We start from the raw sequence: 24,549 nt of genomic DNA, 5'->3' as shown, positions 1-24,549 counted from the left end.
AGAGCAGAGCGAAAGGTCTGAGTGAGCCGTGGTCCCCCTGCAGTGTCATGATAGGGTGGGGTGGGGGATCTGGGCTCACCCCACGGGGAGGGAAAAGGCACTCGCCTGTGTTTGAGGTTTCCTCTGAGCGCGCATCCCTCGGAGCGTTCGTCTCCAAGGAAAAGGGGGCGCAGAGATAACGTGCGGCCTCTGAACACGATCCTGCCTCTTTGCTACTCACGCAAACACCCTGGTCTGGAACAGCAGGGTCTCCTTGAAGTGCACGCTGTCCACCTCCATCTGGCACTGGGCGTAGTCCACCGTGGCGCTCACCCGGAGCTCCAGCTCTCGGCCACCGTCTTCCACCACCAGGTGAGTGGGTTCCGGGTCGGTCTCTATCACCTGCATGGAGAGGAACACACCAGGCGGCAACTCCCAGAGGACCCTTTCCGGGCTCAGGGGCAGAACCACCGCCTCCTGCTACAGAAGCCAGCCTGAGCGCCCCCAGCCACCTCAGGGCCTCTGGCGTTTGCCTCAGCTCCGCAGAGGGAGGGCCAGGGTCAGGGAGGACTCACCCAGGGATGTTGTGCCTCCCAAGGTCTGTGCCGTTTCCCCAGCACAGCAAATGCTCTGTTGAGCTCGGGGTCCATGTTTCCCCGTCCAGGATGCAGACCCCGAGCTCACTCAGAGGGATGCCTGTGGGAGAGCCAGGGGCAGGTGGGGGGGGGCTGAGCCCACCCTCGCTTCCCTCTTGTTTACCTTCTTCCTGGCTGGGCGAGGGGCTGTTGCGCTTCTGGAGACCTCCACCCACTTGACGGTGTGCAGCCGGTCGTCCCAGTCGGGCACCTGCTCGGCAGGCTGTTGGAAGGCAATCTTGGACACTTTGCACTTGAGCAGCTGTTCTTGGAGGGTGATGGGGGTGCTAGACTTTAAGGTCAGCACGATGTTCTTGGTGCACCCGGCGTGGAGATGGCCAACCTGGCGGTGGGAGCAGTGAGCGTCAAGCAGGGGAAACAGAGAATCCCGGGAGGTGGGGGGACAGCCAAGCCAAAAAGCCACCTGGGAACCGGTCTTATGGACAATCCTGCTCCTAGATACGTTTTGGCTAGACTACTGTAACTGACCCTACCCGGGGCTGTCCTTGACAGGCTCAGGACCTGCAGTTCGTGTTAGGCCAGGTGACTGGTGCTGAGCCAGCTACGCCCCTTTCCAAACTGCTTCCGAGCACAGGTGACGGTGTTGCTGTGGGTCAACCAGCCCCCCACAGCTTGGGCTCAGAATCTCTGGATGCCAGCTCTTCGGCAGGGATGCTGTTGGGGGGGGCTCCCCCCTCCCCCAGAGAGGCCAGCCTTTCTCTGAAGTGGCTTCCCTGACCTAGCGCTCCCTAGCAGGAGACGTCGGGCTGGTTCTACGCCTTTGAACTTCTGACAGGGAGCCAAAGCCATTGCCTTCCACCTGCCCTTGGTGTTAAAACTGGGCTTTTAGGATCCGTGCAGGGACCTCAGGGGGCAAAGGGCCAGAGGGAGGCGGTGCCGCATCCCCTCGGCCTACCTGAGGGGAAAAGAGAAAGGGATTCAGAGCCGGCCATTCGAATCTCACGGCGTCCGTCTTGCTGTGGTTGGTTATCGTGAATGTTGCCTGGTAGGGCTCCTGGACGTGGCAGTCCCCAAACCGGATGCAGTCCCTCCTGGCGGCTGCAACAGAGCAGGCAAGGCAAGGCAAGGCACGCTGAGCCCGTGGCCAAGGGGAAGCCGAGGGCTGCCGCTCCGAGACACTCCTTCCCCTCAGACCTTCCTTGGTGCGGACGCAGGCCTTGTTTTATGCTGCTGCCCCCTCTTGCCCCAAAGGCCTGGCCAGGTACCTCTCTTGGGGATGGGACTGTGGCTGGGACGGCGTGGTCTGAACCAAACCAAGCTATCCACAAGCGTTTCCACTTAGATGGACCCACCCGGACCCTTTAAGAGCAGACCCGCTCTTTTCTGGCACAGCACCGGCGGGGGGGGGGAGCTTCTGGTTTTTTGGCACGATCGGAAGTACTCCTCATTATCCCATTGTGCAGCCTCTGCAGAGGGCTAGTTTGAACTCCAATGGAGCTTGTCCAAGATGACAACCCTGTGGCACACAAGGTGGGTTGTGGCGTTCAACAGGAGGGTGGAGAAACCCCCTCATCTATTTTCATCTATTTTTAAAAAAATCCTTAATGGAGGTGGGAAAATTCTAATGCAGTATGAGATGGATGCCTTGCTTTCAATATGCCACTTCCTTTTTTAACCAATTTTTTTTAAAAAAAGGAAAGTCATCCCCCCCCCCCCCCGATGAAGGCTGTGAGGAAAGGCAGGGAAGGGGTTTTGTCGACTCCATGGGCTCTGCCCTCCCCAGGCCGCGCAGCCCCAGCCAAGCCCCTGGCCAAGGAGAAAGGTATGTGTGGTGGGGTTGTCACTGGGTTGGTTGGCCTTTCTCTCCCGCCCAGCTTGTGTCAGAGCCATTACTCTGGGCAGCTGAGAGAGCAACATCAAAGTAACATCATGGGAATAAAAACAACAATGACAAAATAAATAAACAAATATTTAAGTGAGTAAGCAGTTCTGTTTCCCGCTCTTGCCAGGACTTGCCATCCATCTCCTTGCTCACATTTAACCCGGGTAACCCTTCCTCCCAAGAAAACAAGGGAGCCAAAGACCGGTGCAGACCTTTCTCACAGGCGAAGGAACATCTCCAGGAAGGACTGCTCACGGGGAGAGGTAAGAGAGATGGCACTGACTTAAAAGGTTCTGATCAAGAGGGAACCAGACTTCCCGCCCTCTGATTCCCGCCATGGATGCTCCCCTTCCCTCTGTGTCTCTCCCAGCCAAGCGGATCCCTCCAGTCTTCCCAATCTCCTCCCAAACCCACAGGGTGTTTCAGGCAAGGCAAAGGACCCTCCCGGCCCCGGCCCCAGCCCCTCCGCCCAGGTCTAGCCAGACATATGAGACCGACCCTCTCCTGTGCTCTCCCCTTCTCCGTCGGCCGCCAAGCTGTGGATGTGGTCGAGGGTGACATCCTCCTGGTAACCCTCCCCTACCATCTGGATGCTGGTCTCCTCGTACTGGTTGTCCACAATGGAGAGGCGGATCTGCCCTTCCAGGCGCTGGGCCAGGCTGGGTTGGAAAACCACCTCAAACTCGGCCGATTCCCCGCTGCGTAGGGTCAGAGAGGCGGTGTGGGGTTTCCTGACTGATCAGAGGCACCAAGGAGAGAAAAAAAGACGCAGGCATTCGAGGTTCAGAAAGACTCCCTTCCCCTGCACAGCCCCTCACTTTGAAGCCCTGGGAAGGTCAGCAGCGATGGAGGTTTATTCGGTTTACTCCCTGCATTTCCTCTTGATTGCCCAGAGTGGCTCTAGCAGTTCCAATAGAAAGTACACATTTCTAACACAGCAAATGTCTAAAGCCACAATTCTAAATTCACCAAATGAATTCATGCCAATTGCAAATGTTTAAACTATGGTGTTAAAGGAAGCCTCATCGGGGGCCCACAGCAGCAGTCCATTCATTCAGAGCATGGACGAAGGTGGCCAGCGGTTTTCCTTTCAAGGAGCACCGAGGCTTTTTGCCCAAGAAAGCCTCCGGCAGGATCTCCTGCAGCCACGCATGAGAGTGCCAATATAGCTGGGGAGACCTTTGGTGGCCCGGCACCCCATTCCCCAAACCCCTCCCCACCCAGGAGACGCTGCACCCCGGCTGGAGCAGAGGCCTGGCATTTACCTCCCTCGCTGGAGTCGCCCTCCTCGCTATGAGTAGACACATAGGTGCACTGGGTGGTGGGCCTGGGCTTCAGACTGAAGGCGCCATACTCGTCAGACATGTCCAGGTAGAGCTATAGAGAGGGGTGTGTGTGTAAAAGAGCATGCCTGATCCAGAGGGCAGCTCGGAACCCTGCCAAATAAATGCCTCCTTGCCCAGCCATTGCCCCTCCAAAGGCTCAATAGCCCTACGGTGTTGTCAACCCATGACTTCTCTTCTTACGGAATGATAGAGCCACACTCCCCTCTGGATGTCCTGCAGAGATCATCCAAGCCTTGATAATCCAAGGCTTCCCCCAGCAGCTGCCTCACTCCAGGCCCCCCCTTCCTCCGTTGCATCTCTCCTGGCCCAGAGCAGCCTCGGGCTGGACCAGGGAGAAGGCAGGACTCCTAACCGGCCCACCGGAGAAGAAGCGCGTGGCTTCCCCCACCCCAGACCCAGGATGCCCATGGCGCTCGGTCCCAGCTGCCCCCTTGCTGTGGATGACTCGGGCATGGGCATGTCTCTGGAGGATTCCTACTCCACACACACATACACACACCCAAAGCCACACTCAACCACCACGTCGCTCTCTGTCACCAGCTGTCCCATGCCAAGGCAGTGCCCCCCACGCCCACCTCTCCCCCCACACAGTCTCCCACCTGCACCCGTATGGTGCCACTGTTCCTGAGGACCAAGGGGAGGGTCTCTGTGTGGCCCAAGAGGATCCGCCTGTAGAGGAGGAGGGGGTGCCCTTTCTTATTGTGAAGGACGGGCCGCACAATGGTGATGCGGGGCAGGTTGCCCTCTCCCGTGACCTCAAAGGACAGGTTTTTTGATTTGGCAGCCACACTGGAAGGAAGAAGAATGGAAAAAGAAAGAAAGGAAAAACATTGGCCCGTGTGTCCCGTCTCAAAAGACCATCTGAAAGGTGGGCTCTCTCTCTCTCCCTCCCTCCCTCCCTCCCTCCCTCTTTGCCTGCCATGACTGAAGGACCTGGGCATGGCATCCACCGAAACCTCAAAAAGGCACTGGTAACTCTGCAGACTCTGCGGGGAGAAGGTGAGCGTCGCAAAGGCGTGTGAATGACTGGCCACGGACATCCGCACCGGGTGCACCTCAAAGACGTCGCTGGCTCGGACCGAGGTCTGCAGAGACATCCACGCAGGCGGTCAGGCGCAGAGATTTGCTCCCGTGCAGGACGCAGGGCAGCCTCTACCCACCCACCCCATTTCCTGTCTCGGTGCCCAGTCGGCCGGACGGCCTTGAACTGCCAGGGCCACCTTGGGCTTCATCGGCCTGGAGGAACTCGGGGGGGAGAGAGGCCGGCCTTTTCAGGACGACCCGGGTAGCTCCCCAAGCCCTCCATGGGAAGCCGATGCAGGAAGGGCCACAGCCAGCATTTTCTGTGGGGCTGGGCCTCAGGGTTGCTCGGGGATTCCCCCTTGCAGGGACAAGGCAGAAGTCACGAGGCAGGGTCATTCCTCCCCCCCCTTTCCCTCACCTTGGCAGAGATGGGCTTTGTGGCCAGAAGGACATCGCAGGGGATTCGGCCGACGTTGCAGATCTTGAAACGGGCCGCCGCCTGGTGCCCGACCAGGACATTGTTGAAGATGAACCGGTTCTCATCGACCACATACACGCCCTCGCAGCCGTCGCTCTTCAGCACCTGGCTGAGGCTGCTGCTGCAGCAGATCCGATGCTCCTCGAATATGATCCCGGGGTTGTCAGTCACAAAGCCTGAGAGAGAGAGAGAGACCCCAAAGAGGGAGGAGGAGGAAAGGCAAGTGGATCTGGCCCCTTGCCGTCTGGCAACAGAAGTTTCACAGGGAGCGTCCTCCACCCCCAACCCCCACCAGGGAGGGCAGCCCCTCTTCCAACCTCCGGAATATGGGGCTGCCGAAAAGGGCGAAGGGATCCCCAGGGCTCACACATGCCCAGCGGTCACTGCCACGGGCAGTCAGGCCTCAGATGCCGGGGAGGGCGATGGATAAGGAGGATGCCTGCCAGCACGCTAGAGCCAGCAGGCTGCCTGTCGGTGGGGGAAGGGGACGGTGAGGCATCAGGCCTTGCTTGTAGCTGAGCTGCCATCTGGACAGGCGGGCCTCGGGCTCACGGGACCTGGCCTGCCTCTGCCCAGCACCCTCCGGTTCACCGGCCGGGGCCTGTGGGATGGCAAGGAGGCAAAGCCCAGGGACTGTCTTGGCTTGTGGAACCAATGGGTGGGACTCGCGCGTAGAAGTCCTCGCCTGGCAGCTCCCCCCCCCCCCCCCCACTATCCTCATTTTGGCAGTCTCGTTGCATCCGAACGTTTTGCTGTTCCACTTGCTAAGCGGCTGGGAGTCGGCAGTCCTTGCTGGAGGGGCTGGGGGCCGCCCAGAGGCCTGCCGGCGCATCCCCGCCTTCTTTCTCCCTACTCTAAGGGCAGGGAGAGTGAGCCTTGAAACCAGAGTGTGCTCTCTTTGCCGGGAGAAAGGTGCGCCCACTCCCCTGGATGATGGCCAGGACACCCCTTCCCCCCCCCCCCACTGCGTGCCTACCTGGGGCAGCCACCTACCTGGGATGCAAGACTCGGCCACCAGCGCATACTGAATGCCCCCGGGGTTGTCTTCAGGGTCTCGGTCCAGGATCTCAATGGTCAAGTACTCCTCACACTTCCCAACCTGGTCTGCAAAGCACTCCACGGTGATGGCTTGGTGGCCTCCGGGTGGAACGGTCCCAAATCCGGGGGACACGGTGAACATCCCCATGGAGAAGCGAGCCTGCAGGGAGAGGATGAGAAGGACCTGGCCATCATTCGGGCTGGCCCAGAACGAAGCCGTGCTTCCATCTTGCTCCACCACCGGGCGTGATCTTCTGCGCGAGAGCTCTCCGGGAAGCCCTGGAGGTTCAGCGGGTAGGGGCAGCTTCCCCGAGAGGCTGCAGAAAAACGCAGTGGGCAACCCATGGGAAGCTGCCCTGGGCAAGACCCTCCTACAGGCAGGGCCCTCGGTTTCACATGACCCTGTGCCCCAAGGAATGTATAGAAAACCCAGAGGAAGGCCACGGATTTTCTGACTAGGCCCATCCGAGGGCGGTTTCCCACTTTGACCCTCAGGAAGCCTCCGGTGTCTTCCACGGAGTGAGAGGAGGAAAAGATGGAGAGAGAGCAAGAGTCGCCATCCTGGCAACTGTGAGCAGAGGCGATGTTGGGGCGGTGCTGCTGTGGGGTGATCAAAACGAAGGGAGAGTTCCCAGCCTCCAAGGCTAAGGCCACGGGGGCCAAAGAGGGCCAAAGAGGTGCCCTGCCCACCTGAGCCACAAGGTTCACATCCCTCTGCAGAGATTCGGCGTGCTTGCTTTGCCTGCCTGTGCCCTGGGGACCGGAGGGCCGGCTCGGGTCGGCCTCGCGGGAACGGGAGCTCTTGAGGTGGGAGTTTCTGCAGGAAGGAAGACACACGCACGCACACACGTGCACACACATGGCTGCAGATTCCTAGAGTCCATCTTTGCCAGAAGAACCAAAAGGTTCTTTTCCCTCCCTCCTTTTCCCTCCCATCAAGCTTCCAAACCTGTGCCCATTCACACGGAAGTGCATGTCTGTAAAGGGCTGCACGCGCACAGAAGCTAAAGCTCAGGCTGCACTGGCCGTCCGTGGCAAGGGCTCACCTTCAGGATTCATCGGGAGCTCTTCCCCAAGTGGAAAAGGGTCTTCTCTGCCCTTTATGGCCAGGGGAACTTTCTCCCACCAAACCACCCATGGAGCTGGGCACCTCCTTTGTTCCCCGGGAGCCCACCTGGCAGTGCCGCGGAGCACAAAACCTGGCTCTTTTCACCCGCGGGTGCCCTTCTTTTCTCAGAGGGGAAGACGAAGGCCCTCGGCCGCTTACCCCTTCCGGGGTTGGATGATGACATCCCGGACTTGCTTGAAGAGGCCGAACTTGAAGTCAAGCATGCCCTTGTTCTCGATGGTGAAGGCACTGGTCTTCCGGGAGCCGTTCAGCAGCGGCCCAAAGTTGACGAGGGTGGGCGGGCTGATGCTGTACTTGGAGTAGGCAGACTGCGCGGACACTTTTATGGGGATGGTGGCAATGACCTCCCCGCCTTCGCAGAGGCTGGGCTCAATCACCTGGATTGGGGCCAAGAGAGGAGGCTGAAAGGGGGACTCACTCTACGGCGTCCTTCTTCTTCATCATGAAGGAGGAAAAGGTTTTCCCTGAGCCAGGAGGCTCCAAGCCCTCTGGTGAGACGCTCAGATCCTCTCAAAGAAAGACAAGAGCTATAAGTGAAAAACCAACACATTTGCTCTCGCACGCCAAGTCTGGCTGCAGGATCCAGACACGCGCGCGCGCACAGAGAGACAACTTTGAGGGCATCTCAGAATTTCCAGCCAGCCATCTTACATTGCACTGAAGAATGGGCTTGTCCTCAATTCTCACTTCCTTCTTTGCACGGAAAACAATCTGCACTTGGGTAGGGCGTTCGTTAGGACCCAGGTTCCCCTTTCGGGGCTGGAAGGAGAAGAAGGGGCTCAGACTGGGCATCCCATGGTCACTGGTTTCCACGCCCAAGCTGGAAAGGAAAGGGATTTCCTCAAGAGCAGCCCAAATGATCCGGCAGGCAGGCAGGCACTAGAGAGGCAGCTCTCAACCAAAAGGGGGTTGGGAGTTTGGGACTTGAATTCCCAGGATCCCTAGCGCTGAGCCCCACCGGTTGGGTCTCCTGGGAGAGGGTCCAAAGCCTCTGGAGGGGAAACCATGGAGCCCCTCTGCACTAGAGCCCATGAGAACCACGGGAGGGGATCCCTTTGTGAAGGGACCTCCCTACCATCTGATCAAAAAGCTCTGCCGGGACAGCTTGTTTTATGTCAGCATAGCTCTGCCTCAAAAGCCAAGCCCTCGTGATGTTCTAACCCACGGCAGAAGGCCTAAAAACCCGTGCCACTCCAAGAAGGAGGGAGGCAGGTTTCAATCGGCCCCGACCAGAATCTCCTTGGTGGAAGCAGGACCCTCTGTGTTCAAGATGTGCCAATGGGCAAAGCTCGCTGCGGCCTTGGGCTGCGTGCAAATTGATAAGCAGCCGATCAAGTGGCTTCCACCGTCCAGGGCTCCTGCAGCCTGCAGGCAAAGTCTGTGTCACCATCTCCAGTGTGTCTCTGTACAACCCTGACACAAAACCACATAAGATGCGAGCAAGAGGCCGGCCCTTTGGGGCCAGATGGGTTGCCACTGTTTAAGAACACCCCGTGGAAATGACTTCTTTAATTCCGACACTCCTCTCCCTTCCCAGGTCAGTCTATGCAGCCCTCCTGACTTTTGCCACATCTGTTTGTTTTTTAAAGGTCAACATTTAACCAAGGCCAAAGTGCTTTCTTGGCCTTGTTGGTTCCAAACTGACGATACACCACAAGCTGGGTTCCAGTTTTCAAGGATGCTGTGACCGTGTGGTTGCTTAACCACTTCCACCTCCTCCCACACACGAAGCCACACGCATGCATCCGATGGAGCTGGCGGCCCTCCGTGAAGGCCGGCGCCAAGCAAAACCCATCGGCCTCCCAGGGACCAGGAGGAGCTGGGTTGTTTTTCTACATCTCCCGGACTGCCTCTCACCAAGGGACCGGTAAAGGAAAGAGAGACACCAGCCGCAGGATGATCTGAAGACGTGTGTGTGTTCAGGTGTGGTGGGAAGGTTGCCCGGCCGCATCCTCAGCAGGTGAAAACAAGGCCGTTAACAAGGGACGGAGCGGAGGATGGCCTGAGAGCAGACAGAGCTTACCTGTAACCAATGTCGTATTTGCCTTTGTTCTTCAAGGACAAACACTGCTTGGCTTCATCCATGATCCGAACGGTCCCAAACTCCAAAGACCCATTTGTACCTGCAGTGGCCACAAACAGTGAGAAGGCGGCACGAAGGCCCACTGACCATCGCATGCCCGGCCCTTTGAGAATCCCCTACAAGTAGCTGCAACGGCCAGGGTCCCTGTTCCAAAAATCTCCTTTGTCTTACGCATAACCCTCTACTTCAAAGGGCCAGGATGACATTCCCTCCACCTTCATTTCCATCAGCCATGAAAGCCAGAAGGAAATCTCTCTCTCTCTCTCTCTCTCTCTGTGAGGAAGGACCCCCGCCGGATCCAAGGGGAGCAGCTAAAAGGATCCTGGAGCACGTTTTATAGCTCCTGGCAGTCCCTGGAGTTCGCAGCTTGGCTGGGAAGCATCTAACCTACCTTTGGGAAAGCTGATGTCCAGGGCAACGTCATAGGCCTCGGCAACAATTTGGATGTTTTCAATCTGAACAATCCCCAGAACATTTTCTGAATCGGAAACCTGAAATTGACAAGGAGGGCCACCTCAGTCCAGCCGGGTTTGTTTTCTTCTGTAGCTGAGAATACCAAATGGGATCCTGCCTGCCTCTGAAGGAGCAGCTTTTGCGGCTGGACTCTGTTCGCGGAGCCCTTCCGGTGGCTGGGGATGGAGCGCCCCTCACCTCCAGCCGAATGGCCTTCTTAATGTTCAGGGCCTTGGTGGCCTTGAAATTCACCAGCAGGCAGTACTCTGAGAAGGGCCCGATCACGCCCATGTCGTCGGACAGACTGAAGTCGTCGCCAATGTTCTCCAGGCCGCTGATCCGCCACGCCACCGGCAGCGGAGTGAAGTTCTTGAGGAAGAGAGATTTGGTTTCCTTCCTGCGCAAACAAGAGAGGCCGAAGCGGCAGCATTTGTGGGTGCTCCGCCTCTTAGGAGCCATGCTTGTCACTCGCTGTGTGTTGTCCAAAGGAGGACAGGCTATGGGGTGGGGGGGGGGAGGCGGCAGGGGAAGGTGGCTGGAGCTCACAAGAGGAAGTGGCTGGAGAGCAACTGCTTGCCATGGGACTCTCGGGTGCTTCTGCGCAGCTGAGCTTTATGGAGCCCCACAGTTAGCCTCCAGATCCTCAGCTGGGCAAAGGGCAGCATCACAACAACCTAGGCTCTGTTAATTCAACTCACAGCAGGAGAGGGCACCAGAGGATGGGGTGATGGTGGAAGAGAGCGGCTCATGGCCAAGAAGGACGAACTGGCTCATAGCATGACAGATTTAAAGGGAAGATGTCAGTGGGGAGAAAAGGGACAGCCTGCCATGGAGCACATGGAATCTGGAAGGTTAGCCCTAAAACATGTTGGCCCCCACAGGCTGGGGAGCCGCAGAACCCGAAAGCTCCCACCAAGTGCCGCTGCGTGCCCAACCACCCCGTGTCGGACATATAAACCTGCCAGAGTGATGATAATGATGCATGCGAGAGGCTGAAAAGGAGGCCAAAGCCAGCAGGGAGGGCTCAAGCAGCGCAGGACAGGACAGGACGGAGGCCCCACCCACCTGTGCAGGAGCAGCTTCTCAAAATGCAGCTGTCGGCGATCCAGCTCTAGTTCCGGCCGAACCCCCTGGCAGCAGATCCGGAAGGTCACAGGCTCCGGGTTCTCCTTAATGCAGCAGACGATGCTGTCCTCAAATATCCCGCTGGCGGTGGGATAGGCCCAGACGGTCAGCACCTAAGAGGCCAAGGCAGGCAGGCAGGCAGGCAGGCAGGCAGTCAGGAGGCGGGCAGGGCTTCCAGCAACCGGCCTGTCAAGGGCAGGCCCCCTGTCCCCCGTCCCCCCCGGTCCCCATCCCCTCCCACAGCCATCACCTGTTTCTCATTGGGCTTGAGCGTCAGGCTGGGGGGCTCCAAGAGGTATGTGATCGCCTTGGAATCGTGCTGGAAGAAGAAATGGACTTCTGCTTCCAAAGGAGAGTCATTCAAGATGGTTATCCGCTCGAAGTGGTTGGGGGAACGGGCAGCCTTGTACCTGGGATGGGAAGAGGCCAGCGCGGCCAGGGAATGACCGGGCGAGAGAGAGCAACCCTCTGCCAGAGAGAGGCGCCCCTGCTCTCCTCCCACCTGCACCCACACCCACACCCACTCTGGCTGAGGCCAGGCTTCCTGGGCTCCGCGCTGAGCATGCTTGCTGGAGGGGCTGAGCAAGACTGTTGCCACCACAGAGCTCCTCACACGTGGCTGTGTGTGGTCAGGCCAAGTCAGAGGGAGGACCTTTCTCAGACTGACCATTTTTCAAACCCCCAAAATTAGCGACAGCCACAGCTGCTGCGGGCTAAAAGTCTGGCATGAAAAAGGGAGGCCTTGCTGGATTTCTGGGCAAGGGTTGGGCCACAAGAGGATGAGTTTAGCATCAAAGGTTTTCTTGACCAAAGGTTATAAGGCCCAGCCCTGGAATTCAGGCTCCCAGGTCATGCAAAGGCATCTTAGCCTTGGAGTTAGGATGTCTGGCAGTGAGTTCCAACCGTTCATTTCCTGCAAGCACCTTCCTGTGCATCCAGTGTCCTTGAGAGGTCTCCCGGTGGAATGATGTTCAGGCAACACATGGGGGGGTGGGAGAGAACATCTTCCCCCACCTTTGCCTCTGGATTTTGTCCCTCCTCCCCCACCCTCTTTTACCTGTCAGGCAACAGGCACTTACTTTTCCCTGGATTTTCCACAGAGCAAGGGGCCAAAGTGGAACACCCCCAGGCTCATGATGTACTTCTTGAAGACAATTTCATCAGGCTTAATGCTCTTCTTGCGGTGAGCGAATACGACCCTGCAGCAGAGAACCAGAGATGCACAAGGAGCCGCGGGGGAAAAGTCCCACGAGGCAAAACCCTTGTCCTGGAGCTCCAAGCCACTGCCCTGCAATCCTTTCAGCTCCTCCTCAGCCAACGGGGCAGGTACAGCCAGGCGGGGGAGGCTGCGGAGGGGGCTTCGTGAGCTGGGTCCTCGGGGCAGACCGAGCCAGCCTGGTGCCGGGTGTCTCCTTCACTGGCCTCCCCTGGCCACCCGATTCGGGGGGGGGGAGGTTTTCCTGGCCTCCTGATTCCTCCAGGAGCGCTCTGGAAGAGCACAGCCCTTTTCTCCCTGGAGAACTGCAAGAGCCTCCGGGAATCTGAAGGCATCTCTTTCTCTGGTTTCATTTTTCTCTGTGGCTGAAACACAGATTCCACCCGCCCTCCACTCCTGGCACCAGGATTGGGATTGGGGAAGGGGGAGGTGTTTCTTTGCTTGCTCTCTCGCTCTGTGTGTGTGTGTGTCTGTCTATCTGTCTATGTTTTTAAGTCTAAAAGCACAGGGGAAGAAACAAATTGAAGAGAATGTGAAGATAAATTTGAGGTCCAAAGCAGAAGGGCTACAGAGCAAAATGGAAAAGGGAAGACTCTGAGAGTGAGCTCAGCTTTGGATGAAGGCTGAAGCCAAACCGGAAGGGACTCAGAAAACATCCCTTGTCAAGACCACTGCTGCCTTCCTGTCGGAGAGGAAGACCAAATCTCTTTCCCCCCTAGACCAGGGGGTCCCAGCCTTGGGTCACCCAGGTGTTCTTGGACTACCACTCTCAGAAGCCCCGGCCAGCTTGTGTGTGGTGAAGGCTTCTGGGAGCTTCAGTCCAAGAACATCAAAGGCTGGGAGCCCTTGCCCTCGATGGAGAACAAACCTACTCTAGAACAGCCTTGGGTCAAGGTCAGGGGCTCCCCCCAAAAGGTATTTGGGGAGCAACCATGTCTTCTTCCATCCAACATGTCCTTTCCATCTCAGCCGGTGGCCTCGGCCTTGGACATGTCTTTCCCTGGCCTGCAAAGCCTTCCTTCCCAAGGGAAACCCCCGAGGTGCGTGTGTATCTTTCAGGCTGGCTCTGAATCCTTGGCAAGAAGACCCCTCAGGCCACACACACACACAGACGCTTTTTCTGGGCACTCACGTGGGATCCTGGCAGATGCCCGGGTAGGTGCAGGTGCCCCTGCAGTAGACCTGATACTGCCGCCGGGTTCCCAGGATCTCAAAATTCAGGACTTGATCAAACAGACCGGTGGTGGTGGAGGAGAAATGGAGGTGCATGGTCACCTCTCCGTTAGCCGGGACAGTCCAGCGGAAGGTGCTCAACCTGTGGGGTGCGAAGCACAAAGAGTCTCCTTCAAAGCACTGACAGGACTTCTATGCATAGGTGCTTATTTGTCTATTTATTTATATTTGCTTATTTATTTAGAACTTTTTTGGCTGCCTTTCTCCTTCATAGGGACACAAGGCAGCTCACAACGGATTGAAAAACGGGACAACCAAACACACAATTAAAAGCACATCACACCAAGAAGCAATTAAACAGAACCATGTTGAAAACAGCTAGTTTAAAAACACTTCGACACCCACTCACACAGAAGCCGTGAAAAGGCAAAAGGGTCTTGCCAGAGAATTCAGGTCTCCCGTATTATTGACAGGAATCCTCCTGTGGAATCAGAGCAGCGTGAAGCGCAGTTGCATCAATGGCCACAAGAAACTGCCACCACTTGAGACTGAGCAGGAATGGGAGTGGCCGCTTGTACATGAGCAGGATCCTGGCCATCTGGTATTAAGTAGAGTGCCCGCCTTCAGAGCAGGGTGCGCTTCATGCTGAGCCTCTGGCCCCTTTGGGGCAGAGCAGGTTTCACAGGACCCTCCTTGCTTGGCCAGCCACAGGCAGGAGCCCCCCCTCCCTGAGATGCACCCCAAGGAACAGCTCAGTGGGATCCCAGCCCTGGGGCCCTCCCCCTCGAGCAGAAGGTCTTTTGCCCTGGGGGGAGGGAGGGAGGGAGGGCTTTTTGGCTTCTCACCTCTGCAGTTTCTCACTGGAGGATTCCCCAGCGAGCCCCCCCTGATCAAGCTCAGACAGGGTGGTCATGGTGCCTGGACTTGGGGGAGCGGCCTTCTTGCCACGCACGGCGCCCTTCTTCTCCTTGGGTGTCTCCCGAGCTGGCTCAGCCTTTTCTCTCCGGGATCTGCCACGCGTTGGGGTGATCTGTTCCTCCTGCAGTCCCACGGAGAAAAACAGGAAGGAGGGGGGGGGTCAGAGAGACCCCGGTGTGCATGGCAAGCGATCCAGGGAATGGCACACGTGGGCGCATCATCCAATCCAGCCCTCCGGAGGGCACCTTTATTGCACCTTTTGTTCGTGGGCAGGAGTGCCCATGCTCTGTGCCCACAAGTCCTGAACAAGAAGCAGGTTCTCCTGGTCCAGGTGAGGGGCTCCTCTCCCACCTTGAGCAGGCAGCTCTGCCTCCCTGCTTCTGGCATGAGGGAGCCTCAAGTTATAGCTGCAACCCAAACCATGGGGTGCCTTGGTCCTTTTTAAAATCTTAATATGTATCACGATATATATCATAAATACACAACTGTCTGCTCTTTAAGGAGTCCATCAAAACGGCAAGATGCCCATTCCTGCCCTGCCCTGCCCGTCCGGTCCCAGAGGAGGGCTCTACCTTGGCCGCAGGGATGATGGCCGTGGCCTCTCCCACGGCCTCGCTCTCCTTCTTCTCTTCCTCCGGATTCAGTTCTTCGGGAACAATGAAAGTGAAGTGCTTAAGAGCCTCTCCCGGGACTGGGGCCGACCGCTTCTCTGGGTACGGGATCACGGAGAAAAAAGCCGTTGGGGGGATGGGTGGCCCCGAAGGGCCCAGACCCAATCCATTCAGGATCTGCGGCGAGAGGCAAAGGGATATGAATGCCCTTGGAAAGAAAGAGAGAACAAGAACACACCGCTACTCGCATTCCGTTGGGGAACCACAGGAAGCCGATCCCAGGGCTTCCGAGTGATTTGCAGCACCCGGTCCTCCTTGGTGACCCATGGCGCTCCTCGGGCTGCTCGGACTCCCCAAGAGCAAAGCCCCCTCCCTGGAGCCCAGGAGGCCAAGCCTGTCCCGGGCTCTGTGCAAATGCCAAGGCCCCCCCCACCTGGACGACGTCCGGCAGCTTCCCGCTCTCCAGGATCCTCTTGCCACTGGCGTCCTCCGAACTGAGCACCTGGAACTCCAGGTAGGGGACCCCAAGGTCCTTCTCTATGCCTTCCCGGCCTCCCCCCTCCTGCTCGGCCGCCCGGTTCTCTTCCAGGGCCTTCAGGCGCTCCAGGCGCTCCCGCTCCGCCTTCTCTTTCTCCAGCCGCTCCTTCTCCGCTCGCTCCTTCTCCAGCCGCTCCTGCCGCTCCCTGTCCTTCCTGCCTTTGCGGCCCGAGGGAGCCTGCCGCTGGTCCTCCACCTCCTCCGGCTTTTCCTCCGACCCGGGGGGCTGCAGCTGGACCCGCTGGACTCTGTCCCAGAACATCAGGACCTGAGGGATCTCCTTCTGGCTGGCCTCATAGAGCTTGAATCGCTGCGCCAGGGCCTTCTCAGCCTCGCTCATCGCTTCCTTCTCGCCCTCCTCTTCTTCTGGGGCCGGGGCCGGGGCGGGGGCGGCCCCAGGCTGCCCATTCTGCAGGGCTGTCCTATTCTTCTTCTTCTTCTCGTCCTTCTCGTTGGTACCCACTTCGAGACGCTCCTTGGCTGACGTCTTGCGCTCAACGCCTTCATTCAGCTTCCCATCTGACTTGAAGGCAGGCACGGGAGCGTTCTGGAAGGAGAGGGCCCAGGCAAAGAAAGGGATCCTGCGGTCAGCCCTGAAGCTGGATGGGTGCGTGTGAACCACTGCCACCTTGCCCGAGGGAAGACAACCTCCAGGACTCAGAAGAGAAGACCAGCTCGCCAGCCACAGGCTTCCGTGGCTGCCCATGTTGCCGGGGCCCTCCGACAGCCACCCTGGCCTTTCCCACCCACCCATGGGGAGACTCCCTGGCGGTCTAGATCCATCCTGAGGTCCCCGGCTGGCTTAAAGCCGGGGTGGGGGCTTGGGGTTGGGGGGGGCCACGGACCTGCTTGGCCGGCGGGCCCTTCTTCCCCGCAGGCTCCTCCTTCTCTTTGGCCACCTCCCTCTTGTACCGCTTGGACTTCTTCTTCATCTCTTCTTCCTCTCGCAAGCGCTCCAGTTCCTGCTGGTGCTTCTTCTCTTCCAGCTCCCGAGCCAGTTTCTCTTGCTCCCTTCAAAACAGGCCACCCCTGGAATTCCTCAAGGTGGACGAAGGAATGGGCAGAACACCCGCAACACGTCGCTCCCTTCTTTCCAACCCTGAGGCTGCGTCGACACCACCCCACATGACAGGACATGGTCGGCAAGGGCAAGGGGCCAAGCCGGCCAACCCCCCCCCCCACAAAAGCCTTCCGAGGAGCTGCTCCCTGACCTCTGCTTCCGGTCTCGGACCGCCTGGAGCAGCTCGCTGTCAAACCGGACTCTCTGGTCTTCTGTGAGGGCGTCGTACTCCTCTTCGTCCATCTCCTGGAGACGGGCCTTCTCCCGCGCCAGGGCTTCCTGCTGCTCTCGCTCTGCCACGCCAACCGAGGAGGGAAACAGAGACTTGAGCCCCACCTGGGGCCACATCCAGGACACCCTCCCCTGCCGCCTCAGCCCTCCCTCTCTCTGTGGCTTTTGTGCAAAAAAGGAGAACTGAATGCCCAGAGGACCGGGGGGGCGGGGGGCAGGGGGGAGGCACAAAGTTGGCACCAAGGGGCACCCATTTGGTGGGGTCCTAGCCCCACCCCATGGACCAAGGTGAAGAGGAAAGCAACGAGGAGCACTTTCTGGGTGTGTGTGTGTGTGTGTGTGTGAGCAAGGACTCTCCTCCCCTCCACAGCCCCCCCAACCCGCCCCCATGTTACCTGCCTCCTCCTGCTTGCTTTTCTCTCTGGCCTTCATGGCAGCAAAGTCCTGGGACAAGTTCACAAAGTAGATGTAGCGCCGGTTGTTGATGGCCTTGAGAAGGCAGAGAAGAGCCGACACCAGGCTGCGGGCAAACAGGGTCTCCAGCCCGTCGAACACCATGCCGCGGTAACAGTCGCTGAGCTGCTTCCGGGGAGGGGAGAGAAAAAGCAGGGACACCCCCCCCCAGGTCAAGGCAAGCGTCACTCATCCAGCTCAACTACCTCTGCCTCCACCCACCCACCCAGCAGCCGCAGGGAGAGGAGGCTGGAAATGGGCTCTGAGTGCCTGCCCCATTCCTTCATGCAGGAGGCGAGAAGAGGCTCCAGTCTGGGAAACGGGGGGGAGAACAGGAGGGCCGGCCGAGGCTCAGGTGCCCCCAAAGAATGACTCTCCAAGGCTCCCAAGGACATGCCCGTCGGCCCCTTCGGGCTTCTCTCACCTGCATCCTCTCAGAAAGAATCTCCACCAGGAGCTCCTCGGGCAGCACGCAGCTCATCAGACCGTATTCTCCCGCCACGCTGGCGCTGAGGCTGAGACGCCGCTGGACGGGAGCGCTGGGAATCGGGCTGGAGGGGACCTGCACATAAGGGGCGCGTGTATTGGGAAGGGGGGGCGTTGTCTGTGGGGGCAGCCCCCCTCCCTCCTCTCCACCTGAGCACTTCTTTCTCCAACTCCCAGCACGTTCCTCAGGAGCACCCATTCCTGAGCACACACACACAGGGGAGGGCCTTTGGGAGAGCCGAGGGGTGGAGAGGAACATTCCCCCTCCTCCCCACGGCCATCCTCTGCTTGGGATGGGGGTCTCTAGGGCTGCCGCTCCACACGGAGGGCTTCTTGTGCCTCCGGATGGTGGTGGAGTCCCTCTTGGGGCCCCTGTGCTCTCCTGCTCTCCCATCTTGAAAGGTTCTTGAGCAGCCCCTGCCTCCCCGCTGGGATCTCACCGTGCCTCCCCCCCACCCGCACTCCCACCGGTGTTCTCCCTCTCTCTCTCTCTCTCTTGCCTGGGATCCAGGCAGATCAGACAGCTGGTGCTGTTGCTGCCTCTGGGAGGTGTGGCCCTCAGATTTGCCCTTGGCCGTGGCTGCGGTGCTCCCCCGGTAGCCCCTGGAGAGGGTGGAGACGGGCCCCATCTTGGACTCCGAACTCTGCTGGCTGCCATCGGAGGTGTGCTTGGCCAGAGCCTCACCACTCAGCCTGGTGCCCAAAGACAGGGCTGGCTGCCCTTCCGGTCCTGCACCAGGAAAGGAAAGGAAAGGAAAGAAGGAAGGAAGGAAGGAAGAGCCCTCCATGAAAGAGCAAAGAATGGAGGAGAGCCAGAAGCAAATGGCACCTCCGAGCTACTTGAATCGTAGCGTATCCCAGGGAGCTTTCCAGACCCCAGAAGGCCTGGAATCCGCCTGCCTCAGAAGAGGAGACCTTGCCCCAAAAACCTCACCGGGCCAGCTGCTACTCCATGGCAGCAAACAGGAACAGCAGGGTTGGGGCGCCCTGCAGGCCACCGATACCTGCTTGGCACCAGCTTTGGCGGACTGCAGCCCGCTTGATTCACGGGTTTCTCCCAATGAAGCCTCCGGCCACTCTCTGCGAGGGAGGGGAGCAGAGGGAAGGACAGGCAGGCTGGCGGGAAGGCATGGTGGGTGCCCAGACAGCGGCCAGGGTCTGGAGAGCAAGCAGAGAGCCAGGCTGCCTCCAGGCAGCAAGGGAGGCCCAAGGAGCCAGAAAAGGGAAGGGCAGCCCCCAGGGCCCCCCCCCCCGGGTCTCTTACCGCCCTCTTCATTCTCCCGCTGGGCCTGCTCGATGGCAGCGCGAAGGCAGAGCTCCCGGGCGCGAAGGCCTGCCGAGCTGCTCCCCTCCGAAATGGCTTCCAGGACCACAGAGTCAATGGACAGGCAAGCGGCGCTGTAGTGCCTGGCCAGGGTGATGGCAGCACCGGTCTTTCCTGCGGGAGGGAACACGGCTGGTCCTCAGCAGCCACCAGGGGCTGCCGGCCACCCCACAGGCAGCACGTCTCGCCCTTCTAGGAGAGGGACCCTCCCTGTGCTCTTTCTCTTGCGGTGGCGGCTGCCTGGGCGAGGAGCCTCCGTACCTGTCAGGGGAGCGCCATGAACTATGATCGCAATGCCTCGGCGGTTCCTGGCTGCCCGTCCTTCTGGGGAGATGTCGATGCCAAGGTGACGCGCGATGGCTTTTGAGACCGGATTGTTGTCGAGCTCTCCGACGGCCTCCCGGTGCTTACCAAAGCTTTGCTGACTCCCTGCTGGAAAGAAACCGGGGGGCCCGGTGGGCTTTTCTGGGGGCAGCCCCAAAGACCCTCCATGAAACCCAGAGGAAGGCAGAAGAAAGGGACGGCAGAGGCTGCATAGGGCCCCGTCTGGCAGGAGGGAGACTGGCCGGCAGGTGGGCCTCCGCCCCTCTCCACCAGGGGGATTGGAAGAGAGAGGAGTAGGAGACCCACTTCTTCGGCTGCCTGGCGCCTGGCGATCTCACCTAAGAGGTTGGCTGCTCCACAGGCACGAGATGTCCAAGGAGCTTGACTGCCCTCCAACTCATTGCAACCAGAGAGGGAGAGGAGAAAGCCAGGGAGAGGGAGCCCCCCCCTGCCCCTGCCACACACCCACACCCGCCCGGCCGTCCAAGCGTCCTCCTGAGCACCAGCCACCCTGGCAGGAGCCCTCCAGACCACGGGGCTTCCATTCACCTTGGCCTTGCCCTTGGTCCACACCCTCCTCCTCCTCTTCTTCTTCCTCCTGGTCCAGCCTGGAGTCCACCCTGAGAGTGCGGTTCTCATCATAGAGTGAAACCGAAGGAAGAAGGGAGACCCCGCCCACGGATCGGGTCTGCGCTGTACTGGAAGGGAGAAGCTTTATGCCGTGCTCAGAGAGATGGGCGTTCTCCTCTTCTTCTAGGCAGGAAGCGGGGAAAGAGAAATACAGCGTGCACAAGGACTTTTAGGAAGGAAAGGGAATGGAACGGCCTGCCGTTTAGTTCCAGAAATCCTCCGCACCCCATCCTGACGACAGGGTGAGCCACCCAGCAAGGAAGGCGTCGCCCTCCAGGTAGCTGCCGGGGCCCTTGGGGCCCTCGCTGGGTGCAAGCTCCCAGGGCACCCCATGGGATCCTCAAAGGGGCCAGACGCCTGTGTGCCTGCCACTCTGGGGCCAGCTCCTTCAGTTGGCTCTTTCAGATAAAGGCTATCTGGAGACCAGACCCATTCCTTCCTCTCTCCCCCCAGGGCCTTCTTCCTCCACCTCTTCCCACTCACCGTTATCCAGAGGCCCTCCCTCCAAATCGCCCTGAATCTTTTTCTGTTCCTCATAATATTCCAGCACCTCGGGAGGAAGCTTCTCTCCAGGAATGCGAGGGGGCAACAGGAGGATGTTATGGGTGTCGTAGCCCTTCAACAGGCGCAACATCTGAAAGCAAGGGCAGCACAAAGAGTGGTCCAGCCGCCCCTGCTCCACCGAGTCCAGCCCTGTCAGCCCTGAAGGGCCTTGACCCCCCCCCACTTTGTTCTCTCAGGCCCCTTGCGCCCAGGACGCCCAAGGACGCACTTGCTGCTTTTCCAGGACAGGGACTCCCTCTGCCAGGAGAACGGGGACCCCTTTCTCATGGCCGAGGATTCCCCTCACATGCCTGCCTTGGCATTCAGCAGGCTTGGCTTTGTGATGGGTCCCCGGAGGGCAAACCCAGGCCTTGCCTGCGTGCCTGACGGATGAGGCCGGCCATTCAAGCTCAGAGAGAAAGCAGGCTCATCGTAGGCACTCCCCTGAACGGGAAGGCCAAGTCAGTGTGTGCTAAATCCCCACGCTAGCAGAATCTGATCAGAGTGGCACAGGGCGCCCAGTGGCAAAGGCTGCTCTAAGTCAGATGGACACTTGACAGATTGCTATCTTCTCTGCATCCCTGCAAACACGGACTCCGGAGTTCTCTGATAAAGCCATTCACAAAATGGTGGCTGCGAGATGAGCAGAATGACTGCTTTGGTTTTCTGAGGAACAGGGCTGGGTCTACCTGACTGGGACTGATCCCAGCAAGAGCCCAGCAACGTCCAGAGGGCCTCCCACACCCTCCCATCCCATCCCATCCCATCCCAGCTCAGTCAGTCAATCCCTAAGACGAGTCTCATTCCTTTGGCTCACTCACTCACTCACTCACTCACTCACTCACTCACTCACTCACTCACTCACACACACACACACACACACACACACACACACACACACACACACCCGCTTACCCGTTCTTCCAACAGGTACTGCTGGTCAAACTCCAAGGAGTAGAACTCGATGGGGAAGCTGCAGGGGTTCTTCACCACCACTTCGGCCTCATCCCCAGCGGCGTAAGGCAGGAGGGGCCCGAGTTCCAGGACAGAGGGGTTGAACTCTAGCCGCGGCTCCAGCCCCTGCCCAGAGACGTTCAGCAGCAACTGGTGGGTGCTCTGGGAGATACTCAGGATCAGGTAGTTGCGGTAGAACTTCTAAGGAATTTCAAACACCGGAGGGGTTTGTTTTATTACACAGGAAGAGAAGCACTTGCTCCCGCCCTAATTTTCATTAGACCACCAGCCCTGAGCAAACATCAGGCCACAGTCGCTCTAATTCACCCACTGCCTCTCCTCTCCACCGTCCTCACGGACCTGAGAATTCTTACCCAATCTCTGCACCCGGAGGGCCCTCTCGCTTCTCAGACAAAGCTTTTGAGAGCTCTCTCAATCCCTTCCCGAATTTGTCAGCTGCAGCCTGGCCTGGTATCAAGGGGCCAAAACCTGCTTTAGCACCTCCCTGTTTTTCCTCCAGGTTGTACTGAAGTTAGTAAGCCCTCTATTTGCCCAGTGTGAAATCTCTTTCTGTTTTTGACCCTTAAGAACTCGGGGCCCTGCTCTTCTGAGCATCTTTAGGACCTTAGCTCCTGATCTTCAACATACATACTTCCTACTGATCAAATCAGGGGTATTTCCTGTGTGGTCCAAGGATGACGATAGCCTGGCCTGTCTCCCAGCACCTAGAATGGTTTCATTCATAAACACTACCCGCACACGAGCCATTCGGCTGTGCTCCCCCCCTCTATCTCCTTTATGCAGGCACTAGAGGGCTCCCGTGTACTGTGGAAGAGGCCGTAAGGCCACCAGCCTCCGGCTGCCTACCTCTTCTCTGGGTGCAAATTTGACCTGCACATTGAGCCTCTCTCCAGGAGCCAGGATCCCATAGGGGGGTATCATCTCAAACACATGGGGCTTCGCTCTTAATTCTTGGCGCATCTTCCGACGCAGGGTCATCGGCATGCCCTTGTCCACCTGCACTTACAAGAAACCACAAAGGCACTGGCTAACCCCGGGATTTTCTCAGCCATTGAGAAAAGGCCTCTAGTTGCTGTGAAACAGGGCTATCAGCTGGACGCTGCAGGACCATGAGGCCTGCCTGCCAACATTAATGGAAAAGGCGATCAAATGACTCTTGGTGGTTCAGGGAGAGAGCTGTGCGGCACAGCCTGGAGGGTGCTGCCTTCGAGGAAAGAGGAAGGCCTTCCCTGCTCGGAAGGTGGAAGTGAGGCAAGGGCCTCAGGAGGTCCACAAACCTCAGCCTTCCCATCTTCCCTTTGCAAAAGCGGTGCTTGGGCTTCCCATCAACTTCTGGCCTTGACAATAGTCCCAGCTGCAAGTCTGTGACAGGCCAAGCATGCACCCCACGCTTCGCTTTATGTAAGCAGCCTATTTTGCTTTATTGGTGTGCCTTCTTAAACAGCTGGGACAGGCCTGAAGCCAGACCAGGAGTGGTGGAATTAGTCCAGCTCTTGGTGTCCAGGGCAGTCTCCTCAGCTGGGCCCGAGTGCTACGTGGCTCAAGAGAACCCGGCCACAACCACGGAAGAAGCTCAGGGGAGCAGCGGTGGAAAGCTGCTCAAAGCACAATATGGGGGTGCTCTCACTTCTCCCTGCAGAGGCTGAAGGACAAGGAGAGGGAAGGGCATCACTACCTTCTTCATTTGCTCACTGCTGGTGGCAAGCCATTCGCACGTGACCTGCAGCTGATTGTGAAGCTGGATGGTCTCCACTTGGCACTGGCCACACTGGACGGCCGCAAACTCCAGATTATCATTGGACATGCAGAGGGAGGGCATGATCACCATGGCACGGAGGGAGATGAACAAGGTCGGCCCGGACACCACCTGGGTTGAAACACACAAAGCTTTCCTGGGCCCCACGGACAGCCAAGGTGGTGTGCTCACAGGCCTCGACACCCCGCAGCGCCCCGTGCTTGCCTCCTTTTGGGACCTCAGCAGGATCAGACCTGCTCAGGACGTGGGAGGGAGCTCCCTGAACTGAGTCCTGCCTGAAGGGTCCCTTCTTGGGCAGGGAAGAACCTCCACCTTACCTTGATGGGCAAGAGGACGTCCACCTCCCCGAGGGGCCGGTGGGCGCTCTGGGGATCAAACAGCACTTCAAAGGTCTCCGTCTCGCAGAAGGGAAGGTTCTTCACTCGATCCAATCCGGTGCTGAAACCTGACTCCAAACAGCAACAGAACCGCCCTTTAGGACTTGAGGGGTGTGGATAAATACCTGCCTATCCCTCCCTCCTTCCCTCTCGGCCCTTCCTGCCTGCCCCACATTACCTGTATCCTGGAGGCTCCGTGTGTCTGCATGGAAAGACACCGGGAATGGGCTGGTGTTGGTGATTTTGACAATGTGATTCCGCACGCTCCCCAGGATGATGTACCCAAAGTCCAAGATGTACTCAGGCAGTTGTGCCCTGGAAAAGAAAATGCCTCTAGAATTGTATAATGGTAAACACCAGCCTTCTGGCTGAGTGACCCTGAGACCTGGATGGCCTGGGGAGTGCCTAGGAAAGTGGCCTCCTCCTCCTCCTCCTCTTCCTCTGGCCAGCCACAGAAATGACTCTTCCTCCAGGGATCGTAGGTCAAAGGTAGACACACTTGGAAGCGTCTCCAGAGAGGCAGAACCAGAGAAGCTGCCTCTGCCTGTGTTTGGCTCCTGGGCTTACCGGTGGCCCTGCCTTTCCACAGCCTGCAGACCAGCCTGCCAAAGAGTGCCAGGTCCAACCCACAAAGCTTTTAGCTGCGAAAGATCTCCTCCACCCACTTCTCCGAGGGGTGGGGGTGGGGCTTCGGAGCTGGCCATTTCCCTAGATTCCTCCTCCCTCTGGCCACTACTTCCAAGATGCTGGGAGCACCCTTTACCGGCTCCTCTAGCAGCCTGGGGTTTATGGCTCTTGTAAGA

The 24,549-nt window shown here is 58.6% G+C and overlaps 1 protein-coding gene across 1 annotated transcript in view; it reads right to left on the bottom strand.

The window, feature by feature from the left end:
- The window catches only part of HYDIN (HYDIN axonemal central pair apparatus protein), an 86,638-nt gene that overhangs the window by 15,401 nt on the left and 46,688 nt on the right, over positions 1–24,549 (bottom strand). The window contains exons 32-67 of the mRNA XM_078380547.1: positions 23,925–24,061; positions 23,687–23,814; positions 23,289–23,480; positions 22,460–22,609; positions 21,554–21,793; positions 20,579–20,729; positions 20,015–20,218; positions 19,403–19,573; positions 19,082–19,255; positions 18,318–18,547; positions 17,756–17,893; positions 17,274–17,457; positions 16,799–16,940; positions 16,433–16,598; positions 15,484–16,134; positions 15,012–15,227; positions 14,367–14,560; positions 13,481–13,663; positions 12,212–12,331; positions 11,383–11,542; positions 11,073–11,245; positions 10,206–10,404; positions 9,946–10,045; positions 9,495–9,594; positions 8,123–8,291; positions 7,610–7,848; positions 7,033–7,159; positions 6,298–6,502; positions 5,245–5,480; positions 4,737–4,888; positions 4,403–4,592; positions 3,723–3,834; positions 2,956–3,192; positions 1,531–1,673; positions 739–957; positions 221–381 (exon numbers count right to left, since the gene is read on the bottom strand). Coding sequence (XP_078236673.1) covers positions 221–381; positions 739–957; positions 1,531–1,673; positions 2,956–3,192; positions 3,723–3,834; positions 4,403–4,592; positions 4,737–4,888; positions 5,245–5,480; positions 6,298–6,502; positions 7,033–7,159; positions 7,610–7,848; positions 8,123–8,291; positions 9,495–9,594; positions 9,946–10,045; positions 10,206–10,404; positions 11,073–11,245; positions 11,383–11,542; positions 12,212–12,331; positions 13,481–13,663; positions 14,367–14,560; positions 15,012–15,227; positions 15,484–16,134; positions 16,433–16,598; positions 16,799–16,940; positions 17,274–17,457; positions 17,756–17,893; positions 18,318–18,547; positions 19,082–19,255; positions 19,403–19,573; positions 20,015–20,218; positions 20,579–20,729; positions 21,554–21,793; positions 22,460–22,609; positions 23,289–23,480; positions 23,687–23,814; positions 23,925–24,061 — 6,693 coding nt within the window. The remainder of the gene's footprint in view (positions 1–220; positions 382–738; positions 958–1,530; positions 1,674–2,955; positions 3,193–3,722; positions 3,835–4,402; positions 4,593–4,736; positions 4,889–5,244; positions 5,481–6,297; positions 6,503–7,032; positions 7,160–7,609; positions 7,849–8,122; positions 8,292–9,494; positions 9,595–9,945; positions 10,046–10,205; positions 10,405–11,072; positions 11,246–11,382; positions 11,543–12,211; positions 12,332–13,480; positions 13,664–14,366; positions 14,561–15,011; positions 15,228–15,483; positions 16,135–16,432; positions 16,599–16,798; positions 16,941–17,273; positions 17,458–17,755; positions 17,894–18,317; positions 18,548–19,081; positions 19,256–19,402; positions 19,574–20,014; positions 20,219–20,578; positions 20,730–21,553; positions 21,794–22,459; positions 22,610–23,288; positions 23,481–23,686; positions 23,815–23,924; positions 24,062–24,549) is intronic.

This window comes from Pogona vitticeps, chromosome 10 (genome assembly GCF_051106095.1).
Source record: "Pogona vitticeps strain Pit_001003342236 chromosome 10, PviZW2.1, whole genome shotgun sequence".
Lineage (NCBI taxonomy): Eukaryota > Metazoa > Chordata > Lepidosauria > Squamata > Agamidae > Pogona > Pogona vitticeps.
Note: the sequence above shows the minus strand (reverse complement) of the source record. Positions and strands in the feature narration are given on the sequence as shown.